At 36.7% G+C, this 11,018-nt stretch overlaps 2 protein-coding genes across 2 annotated transcripts; both read left to right on the top strand.

Annotated features, from left to right (window-relative positions):
* Window positions 1–1,492: 1,492 nt before the first annotated feature.
* On the top strand, window positions 1,493–1,924 carry LOC111444455 (B3 domain-containing protein At2g31420-like). The gene has a single exon (XM_023082550.1). It carries the CDS (start codon window positions 1,493–1,495, stop codon window positions 1,922–1,924), a length of 432 nt encoding a protein of 143 aa, XP_022938318.1.
* A 3,007-nt stretch (window positions 1,925–4,931) lies between these two features.
* On the top strand, window positions 4,932–5,372 carry LOC111444454 (B3 domain-containing protein At2g31420-like). Its single transcript, XM_023082549.1, has one exon. It carries the CDS (start codon window positions 4,932–4,934, stop codon window positions 5,370–5,372), a length of 441 nt encoding a protein of 146 aa, XP_022938317.1.
* The last annotated feature ends 5,646 nt before the right edge of the window (window positions 5,373–11,018 follow it).

The raw sequence follows: 11,018 nt of genomic DNA, 5'->3' as shown, positions 1-11,018 counted from the left end.
ACTTTTACATATATTGACTTATTCGACCAGTTTCAAGGAGCGTCAATATTTCCAATATTGATTTTAGGAATGGTTCCCAACGGTTGAGAACAAGAGACAATGATACAAACATGAGTTTAGGCGGTGTCATATTGAGTTGAGAACTGATAATCTACGTACATGCTTGAGACTTTAACACTTACCTTATTACAAGCTCGAAGGCAATGACGTGTGGCAATGGTCTAGAGAGAAGGCCACGATGAGGGGACAAGAGTGTTGTGCAGCGATGGCAAGAGGTGAGAATAGAGTGTTAAGTGGCAACGACTAGAGGGCGAGAGTGCTACACTAGAATAGGGGCGATAAAGGGCGAGACTCGAGATGAGAGTACTACGGGTTGCGGCTGCGCTTTAGGGTTAGATTTCTAAATTTATTTTGAATATATATTACAAAAACAACAGGCTTGGGTCGGGTCAACTCGAAAATTTTCTCCTCAACCTCCAACCCAAAACAAATAAAATCGGATAAAGAAACACCCAACTTAACTCTTATAATTCAGGTTAGCGATGCTAGATTTTCGAGTTAGATGTAAACCCTATTGAGAATGTGCCTACTCTTTTCATGGATTTGATGAACAAAATGTTTAAAGGACAAGTGGGCTACTAAGAAAGGGATATATTGTGTTCTAAGCATCATCGATTATGCTTCTCGCTATTTGAAAGTATAGCGGTCCAAGTCCACCACGAGTAGATATTGTTTTTTTTTGGGTTTTCCCTTTTAATTTTTTCCTTCAAGGTTTTTAAACCATTGTCTATAGGGAGAGATTTCCACACCCTTTTAAAGAATGCTTCGTTCTCCTCTCTAACCGATGTGAGATTTCACAATCTACCCCCTTCGGAGCCCAATGTTGTCACCGACACTCATTCCCTTCTCCAATCGATATTCGATCCCCCAATCCACCCCCTTTGAGTTCTAGTGTCCTTACTGGTACACCGCTTAGTGTCTGACTCTGATACCATTTGTAATAGCCGAAGCCCACTGCTAACAGATAGCGGAGGACTTAGGCCGTTACAAAAAGATTATGAGTAGCACTACTCAATAATTTGTAGTTAGAAGTTGTGGTCTTTACTTTAAAAATTTGAAGACATTATTTATATGGAGAGAAGATTCAAATCATCATAGACCATAAGAGATTAAAGCACTTTTAAAGTCCAAAGTTCTAAACACGGGACAACAATAAGTGCCCGAAGCTAGTTACATATTATAAAGGTGAGATATTATATAATAGTAAGTTAAATGGTTGAATTTTATTATTATCTCCTCAAGCGAAGATTTGAAAGTATTACCATAGAAATGGAGTGAATTCAAGTAAACAATTCTTAGAATGTATATATATTAGATGGTTTTTTTCTTTCTCATCTCATAATCTTAACTTATGTCAGTTTCTCCAAATCGATCGATGTCAAATAAGCGTACTAAGTTTTTTATATACTCAACGCCCGACATACCAACTCGAATGCGAAAGAAGATCGAGGACATGCATGGATACAATCTCCAGATGGTGATTTATAAGAAATTAATTGATATTGATATGAACAAGAAAGATGGCCGTATGTTTTTTCAAATCAAGAATATATTTTTCGATTTCCTCACCCCAAAGGAGAAGGAGATCTTGAATGATGCAAACGGAGTCATCGAAGTCAAGATTGTTGATGAGGCTCAAAGGGTGAGCCCCATGTTCTTGACCAAAGGCAAGATTGAAGAACATGATGTTTATCTTTTTACCACTCATTGGAATTCTTTTGTCGACAAAAATTGCTTGAAATTTGGCAACCTCATCCAACTTTGGAGTTTCAGAAGAGTTCGACTCATAGACATCGATAATGAAATATTCACCTCTGATCTTTACTTCGCGTTGAATACCATGGATGGCCGATGTATTCTTTAGAAGTATTCTTGCATAAATAGTGGATAGGATCGGTAGTTTTCTGTAGATATTTTACAATTCGTAGATGTTTTCTTTAGATGGTTCATGGGTAGGTAGTTTTCTGTAGATATTTTACAATTAGTAGATGTTTTCTTTAGATTGTTCATGGGTAGGTAGTTTCCTTTAGATATTTTACAATTTGTAGATGTTTTCTTAAGATTGTTTGTGTAGGTAGTTTTCTTTAGATATTTTACAATTAGTAGATGTTTTCTTTAGATGTGTTCTTGTGTAGGCTTCGTCATTTTTTGTAGAGTTTTTTCGTACGTCCCAATTCAAGAAATTATTCATTCTTAAATAAAATGTCAATATCAGTAGTTTAATAGTTTTTACGTTTTGGATCTTGTTTATTGATTATATGTTTTCAATATTTTTAGGGGGCCTCGAGTAAACTTTTGATTATTTTGTCTCAATTATTTATATTTGTAGCGATCTAAGATCAGGATTCGGACATCCCCTTCTAAGAGTGAAGATTAACAATGATGCGTTAATTATCTTGGGTAGACCATTCTTGAAAATTGCTAGAACATTTATGGATGTCGTTAAGAGAACGATAGTACTTAGAATGAGTGACCGATAAATAAAAGTGGAGGCATACTAGAACTAAGAGGATGGTGAGTATAGACTAAAACATGGACGAAAAAAACAACGAATTACAATTATTTTTATGTCAGAGTAACATAAAGGAGGGTTAGCATCTTTTGGAGAAGCGTCTTCTCTAAGCAGTTGAACGCCATCAAGAAGAATATCATGTTGCTATTGAAGAGAGGTGCATTTTGTTTTTGTAATTTATCCGTTCTTTCTTTATGCAAAAGGTTGTTGTTTTTGTAATTTAACATCCTCTAGTACTCTAGAAAGAATGAAGACCAACGTGTAATCTTGTAGTGCAATCGACGGGAGTATAACATGATAGCTATTAGAGCAAATTCTGGGTGTTAGATGGAAATCAACGTCCTCGATGACTTTGGGAAGAGGAGCAAAGACTAAACGATTAATTGTACATGTGCTATATGCAATTAAGTCCATAAGATAACGCCTTAGCCTCCCAACCCCTTAATCCAATTAGATTCACTCGTCTTAGGATGTTATATGTAACTGTAGTTTTTGTTATTAGTGTAGTTAAATCAACAACAAAACAAAACAAATTGTAATGATTTGATACATATTTAATGCAACATTTTAATACGGAATCGAGTTAAGTAATTTATATAAATATACTTGTGGAATCAATAATTTACCAATTACTTGCTTTGGGGTTATGTATACTTACCCATAGTGTATAGAAACTAAGCAATATTTTAACCACATCCAAACAAGGTCAGCAGTGCCACACGTGAAACTCGACAATATAATTATCGATAATCTTGTTCCACTCCATGAGTACATATAAAAAGCATGGTAGAAGGCGCGTCGACAATGGAAAACAGTGACTGTTTTCACACCCATTCTTATTGAAAAAAAAAAAAAGATCAAAGGTCAATTATCTTACGTTCGGTTGATCCATAAGTGTGATGTCCCACATTAGTTGGGAGGAGAACAAATCACCCTTTGTAAAGGTGTGGAAACCTTCCCCGTAGACGCGTTTTAAAGCCTTGAGGGGAAGCACGAAAGGGAAAGTCCAAAGAGAACAATATCTTCTAGCGGTGGATCTGGGTTGTTACAAATGGTATCAGAGCCAGACACTGGACGGGACGATGTGTCAACCTTCTCGCTATTCCTCGAAGGGGGATAGACACGAGGCGGTGTGCCAGTAAGGATGCTGGCCCCAAAGGGGGGATGGATTTGGAGGGGTCTCACATCGATTGGAGAAAAGAACAAGTGTCAGCGAGGACGCTGGACCCAAAGGGGGGTGGGTTGTTGGGGAGGAGAACAAAATATCCTTTATAAGGGTGTGGAAACCTTGTCCGCTGGATTTGGAGAGGGTCGCACATCGATTGGAGAAAGGAACGAGTGCCAGCGAGGACGCTGGACCCGAAGGGTCGACATTTGAAGATTTACCAATCTATTGGCACGTCTAAGTCTAGGGTATGGCTCTGATATTATGTTAGATGAACACGACTCTCCACAATGATATGATATTGTCGGCTTTGATTATAAGCTCTTGGCTCTGCTTTGGGCTTCCCCAAAAGGCCTCGTACCAATGGAAAGATTATTATTTGATTATAAACCCATAAACATTCCCTAAATTATCGGATGTGGTTCTTTCATCCTCCAACATTTCCTTTCAATTTTTTCCTTCAAGGTTTTTAAAACGCTGTCTCTAGGGAGAGATTTCTACACTCTTTTAAAAAATGCTTCATTCTCCTCCCCAACCGATGGGAGATTTCACAATCCACCCTCCTTCTGAGCCCAACGTCGTCACTGGCACTCATTCTCTTCTCCAATCGATATCGGATCCCCCAATCCACCCCCCTTGAGTCTCAATGTTTTTACTGGTACACCTCTTAATGTCCGACTCTGATACCATTTCTAACCGCCGAAGCCCACTGTTAACCCATAGCGGTGGGCTTAGGCCATTACAAAAATATTATGAGTAGAACAACTCAACTCATAATTTGTAGTTAGAAGTTGTGGTCTTTACTTTAAAAATTTGAAGACATTATTTATATGGAGAAAAGATTCAAATCATCATAGACCATAAGAGATTAAAGCACTTTTAAAGTCGAGAGTTCTAAACACGGGACAACAATATGTGCCGGACGCTAGTTACAGATTATAAAGTTGAGATATTATATAAGAGTAAATTAAACAGTTAAATTTTAAGTTAAACGGTTGAATTTTAGTAATATCTCCTCGAAAATTTGAAAGTATTACCTAGAAATTGAGTGAATCCAAGTAAACAATTCTTAGAATGTATATATATTAGATGGTTTTTTCCTTTCTCTTCTCACAATCTCTAACTTATATCAGTTTCTCCAGATCCATCATGTCAAATCGGCGTAATTCATTTTTTCTCTTCACAAAGCCAGACATGCCAACTGAGATGCGAAAGCAGATCGAGGACATGCATGGATACAATCTCCAATTGGTGATTCATAAGAGATTGATAGAAGCTGATATGAACGAGAAAGGGCGTTTGTTTTTTCGAATCAAGAAAATGTTCTTCGATTTCCTCACCCCAAATGAGAAGGAGCTCTTGAATGATGCAAACGGTGTCATGGAAGTCAAGATTGTTGATGAGGCTCAAAGGGTGAGCCCCATGTTCTTGACCAAAGGCAAGATTAAAGACCAGGATGTTTATTTTTTTACCACTCATTGGAATTCTTTTGTCGACAAAAATTGCTTGAAATTGGGCCACCTTATCCAACTTTGGAGTTTCAGAAGAGTTCGACTCGTAGACATCGATAACGAAATATTCACCTCTGATCTTTACTTCGCCTTGAATACCGTTGATGGTCGATGTATTCTTTAGAAGTGTTCTTGCGTAAATAATGGATAGGGTCAGTAGTTTTCTTTAGATGTTTTACCATTCGTAGATGTTTTTTTTCTATGTGTTCTTGCATAGACTCCGTAGGTTTTTATAGAGTTTTTTAGTATGTTCCAGTTCAAGAAATTATTCATTCTTAAATAAATGCCAGGATTGGTAGTTTAATAGTTTTCACGTTTTGGATCTTGTTTATTTATTATATGTTTTCAATATATTTATTATATGTTTTCAATATTTTTAGGGGTCCTCGAGTAAACTTTTGACTATTCTGTCTCAATTTTATATTTGTGGCGATCTAAATCCAATATTTGGAATTCGATAATCCTGATATTCTCTTATATCCGTGCTTCTAAAAGTGAAGACTAACAATGAGTGGTCAACAATTAAGTCCATAAGATAACACCTTAGTCCCCAACCCCTTGATCCAATTAGATTCACTCGTTTTATACTTGATGTTATATGTTACTATAGTTTTTGTTAGTAGATTCATTGTAATGTTTTCATACATATTTAATGCAACATTTAACATTAAATAATTACACATAGTGTGAAGAAACTAAGCAATATTTTAACCACATTACAAACACGGTCAGTAGCGACAATGGAATATAACTCACATCGACCGATCCATATGGCTACTTCCAAGGCAAGACACAGTAGAGGTTTGACAAGGAAGAATCAAAGGCAGATGACAGGAGAATGGCGAGGACAACGATCGCATGATAAACCGAAAACATAGCGAAGATGAGACGAGAAGGACACTTGCTAAGGACCTCGGCCTATGTGCACTATGAGGATACCCGACCTCACTCAATTGTTATAGCCGAGTAGGTCAGCGACTAAGGTTTCAATTTCTTTTTTTTTTTTTTTTTGAAGAAAAAGATTTTCCTATATGTATCTTTTCAGGGGCAATTTTACGTTGCATTATCGAGAAGAGTTTCAACACCAACGACAATATTTCTAATTAAAATAAACAAGAATCGAAATGGAGTTTATTAAGTACTTATATAATAATGTGTTTATAAATTGAAGGTACATAATTCAAGACACATCTCATGCATAAGCAAGGATAGCTGCATTGGCACAAATGAATCCCAACGTTGGTGTCGCAATAGCCCTACCCTCCTCTATGCTTACTCGCACATTTAGCATTACAGCAATCGTTGTTGCAATTGGCGCTACACTGCCATAACGCTTAACAAAAGATTTAAATTCAAAAAACAAAAATTTAGAAACTCTTAATGAAAAATTCTATCTCTAAAGAAGATTTTCTTAGATCAAGAACTTAATCCATGACAATTTAAGCTTAGCAAGTCTTTTTTGGGTTTTCCCACCCTTATAAAGGGTGTTTCGTTCTCCTCCCTGACCAATGTGGGATTCTCACAATCAGTCCAAAGAGAATAATAGCAATGGACTTGGGCCATTACAAATGTTATTAGAGGTAGACATCGGACGATGTGCAAGCAACGAGGCTGTTCCCCAAAGGGGTAAACACGAGGCAGTGTGTCAGTAAGGACGCTGTGCCCCGAAAGGGGTGGATTTGGCGGGGATCCCACATCGATTGAAGAAAAGAACGAGTGTCAATGAGGACGCTGGCCCCGAAGGGGGTGGATTGTGAGAATCACATTGGTTGGGGAGGAGAACGTCGGGGCTGGATTGTGAGAATCCCACATTGGTTGGGGAGGAGGACGTTGGGGCTGGATTGTGAGAATCCCACATTGATTGGGGAGGAGAACGAAACACCCTTTTATAAGGGTGTAGAAACCTTTCTCTAGCGGTCTTGAAGAAAAGCCCAAAGAGAATAATATCGGCTAACGGTGGACTTGGGCCGTTACAGCCACGTGGACAAGATGTCGTTGGACTTCCAAAGATGGAACTGAAATTTCAAGAGCTGGTTCATGCTAGCACGAAAGAAACTTAGTAACTTCGACCTAGGCAACCATGTAAATGGTTTTACTGTTTGTTTGGTTGAAATACTTGCTTGTTGTATAAACAACGTGTGTTTGTGGTACCTGCACGTGTCGTTTGTTATGCTTATGTTATAATATATGTTATGTCGTACACAAATTAAGTTATGATATATTGTTTGGTGTATGAACCTCTATGTACCATACTATGGAAATTATGTTAATGAATACACCTTATGTCCATGAGACACGAGAAAATCATGTATTTTAATCGTGAACAATATGATAAACATCAAGTATGTAAGTCTCATAGGAACAATATGTCAGAAAAAGAAAAAAATGGAGGTATGACCATCGTCACGAATATATGTCATGTTTTAATGTTATGGGACTTTGTGTATTTTGTATGACATGCATTAGGATGTCTTCCTGTTATGTTTAGTACGGATGCATACCTTATGTTATTTATTTAGTCATGATATTTTGTGGGTCCTTTCCCTCCATGGCATCCGGCAGCACAAGCATGCGCTAGCCCAACAAGCCAGACCTAAGAATACGTATGGCAGCCTGCCTGGTGGGTCCATGTGTGCATGTGTGGGAAAGTATTACACATCCAATTCTGTCCCGATTGGAAAATAAAGCTAAGACCATGGTACGATGTTTTTATGAAAAGATAGGTCCTATCATGATAGTTTGTATTTGCATTTTCTAACTCCAATAAATGGGTTATTTACTTATTATTTTTAAATATTCAAACTACTTGCTATTTTTTTTTTTTTTTAAGGTAAACGTAAGACATCTCTATACGGATGACGGCGTCACTGTAAAGGCCATAGAACCGAAGCTAGGACATTTTTCTTTACGTTTAAATTATAGCCCTTATGTTAAATTAGGGTGTTTTCGTTATTTTGACCTTATTGTTATTTTGTTTCTACTATTTCATTAATGTCTTCTTTTTTTTTCAACTAGTTTTTACGAGGCTTAAGTCCATGACATCGTTTATGAAATATTTTAAATGAATTTTTCTGCTTATAAGAGACATGTCATGCATGCATTGATGACTTTATTTGTAATAGGAAAATAAGGTCGTTACAATATTTTTCTTTTTATATTTGATATATCTAATATATTAAATATTAATTTAAATAATTTAAAATTTTCTTTCAACTAAATTAATCATGCTAGCCATGTGGAAGGTAGAAATTATAAGTTAATCATACCAAATTAATTAATTAAACTATTCACCATTAATTAATTAAATTATTCACATACAAGAATTCACAACTCACTCAAAATTAATAATAAAAATTATAAATAAATTCTACTAGACTTTTTTAGTCAAACCAAATCCGACTCTTCCCATCTTTCATTATTTAGTTGATTTTTCTCAAAAACAAAACTTTGTGACTTCCTCGTTGAAATAGATTGTGATAGCAAAAAAGCTTTCAACGCTGCCCGACACCCTTTACTTTTCCAAATATTTTTTCGAATCCGTTTTTTGATATAGAAGTGCGCTTCTTTGGAACTGCCATTAAAAAATTAGAATTGATTATTATCAATATGCACCTAATTATCCCGTTGAAATATTAATCTTCACAACTGGTAAATTTATATATATATAAAAAAAAATCAAGTTGATTCTATGGTAATTCCTATGGAATGATAACCAATTAACCTGGCATAGATGTGCTAAGACAAAGATACAATAGTGTCCTATGAGATATGATGAAATCGAGCTTCAACTCAAAATATCGGTCGTTCATTGTTGCGGCATAGCAAACTAACTAAGTCGAAGGAACAAGAAAGTTAGTTCACCCCAAGCTAAGATACGTCATCTAGCACATCCGCAACAACAGAAATGGATGAACATCCTTCAAACCCAAAGTGGATTTGGGATGGACGAGAGAACCACTCTGAACTTGGAGACCTTCCCAAAAGCTCAAATAGTTGTAGATCTTAGACACGAACTTCTTAATGTCTAGAGAAAAGCATGTGACAGCCTACTAGGGATTGGATGCAGTAAGAGCCTATAAGTAGGCTGCTTGCTGAGTATTTTGATACTCACCCCATTCTACATTTGTTCAAGTGTTTGCTAACTGTTAATCGAGGTGGGGCATTAAGGAACTGCAAGGTCATAAAGGAGACTGTCCTAGGGCATCAATCATGTTTGTATAATTTGAATCTTTCATGTTTTGTTTGAAATTATATACTGAACCCTGTCATTCGTGATAACTTGAACAACACCAACTTGTATTATATTTCAATTTATTTTTAATTGTGGGATTATTTGTTTTAAGTTATGCAAAATTTTACCCAAATAATCTAAAAAAGATAAATAAGCTATAAAAGAAAGGGAAACGATACGAACTAGATATGAAGATTAATGGTGTGCTATTGTACTCCAATATGACCCGATACCGACGTGTCCACAACCCTTCTACCCACGATGTCCTAGCAAGTAATAGTTGCAACTTTGATTTGATGTAGCACTTGCATGGTTGAAACCTAAGCTAGAGTCATGTCTTGGCTAGTTAATTTTAGGGATGAAACGTAATGGCTCAAGCTTACTGTTAGCAGATATTTTTTTTTTTTTTTTTTTTTTGATTTTTCCTTCCAAGCTTCCCTTCAAGATTTTTAAAATGCATATGCTCGAAAAATGTTTCCGTACCCTAATATTCGTTCTCCTTCGAGGGATCTCACAATCCCTCGAAGCCCAGCGTCCTCACTAGCAATCATTCCATTCTCCAATTGATATGAGACCCTGCAATCCACCTCCCTTCAGGGCTCAGCCTCCTCGCTAGCACATCGCCCGATGTCTAGCTTTGATACCATTTGTAACAGCTCAAGCCCACCGCTAGAAGATATTGTCCTCTTTAGGCTTTTCCTTTCGAACTTCCTCTCAAGGTTTTTAAAACCTACTTGCTAGGGAGAGGTTTCCACATCCTTATAAATAATGTTTTGTTTTCTCTCCGACCGATGTGGGATCTCACATGGAGTAAAACGGAGACAATGCTAAACTATTAGGGTTTACATTAGAAATGCTCACGAGGTAGGATAGGTACAGAAAATCCGTCTCCATCTCCGTCTTCGTCCCTATCCTAACTACTTGTTTCAATCCATTCCTACGAAAAATTTCATTTATTTTTGTAAAAATAAGGATATAAATTCGGATCACAATGTCAAAACATAATTCAAATAAGAAAATCCAATATAACCCAATGAACTATACCTTCCTCCACCATCATCATCATGGCATGGCATGAGAGAAAGAAAGCCACACTTAGCCAAGAATAGAATTGCCGGCCACAAACTAATAAGAAGCCTGCATTAACCAAAGTCTATCATCGCCGGCAATTCATCCTTGGCTTAGTAGTCCTCTCTTTCTTTTCATGCAATGCCTTAAATGATATTATTCATTACTACAAAACACAACCAGATACTTAAGTTTTCCCCCACAAACACACATATTTATAGTGTTTTTAAAGTGGAAAGGACAATAAGTTATGGGGAAAACCCATAGCGATAGACATAAATGATTCTTATTCGATTGAGACCATTGTCACCTCCAAAAGAAAGAGCACCTTTGGTCAGCCCACACTTTTGGACCAAAAAACAAAAAAGATTCTTAATGAAGAATAAGAATAATAAGAGAAAAAAAGGTGGAAGAAGGTGGGAGAAGAGAATGGGAGCGGTGAGGGAAGAGATCGTAAAAAAATATCGAATA

This window comes from Cucurbita moschata, unplaced genomic scaffold (genome assembly GCF_002738365.1).
Source record: "Cucurbita moschata cultivar Rifu unplaced genomic scaffold, Cmos_1.0 Cmo_Scf00006, whole genome shotgun sequence".
Classification (NCBI taxonomy): domain Eukaryota; kingdom Viridiplantae; phylum Streptophyta; class Magnoliopsida; order Cucurbitales; family Cucurbitaceae; genus Cucurbita; species Cucurbita moschata.
The sequence above is the reverse complement of the archived record's forward strand: the minus strand, read 5'-3'. Positions and strand labels throughout refer to the sequence as shown.

What these genes read in the sequence shown, in the direction of transcription:
- LOC111444455 (XM_023082550.1), top strand. Translation starts at nt 1,493, where the DNA reads ATGCGAAAGAAGATCGAGGACATGCATGGATACAATCTCCAGATGGTG.
- LOC111444454 (XM_023082549.1), top strand. Translation starts at nt 4,932, where the DNA reads ATGCCAACTGAGATGCGAAAGCAGATCGAGGACATGCATGGATACAAT.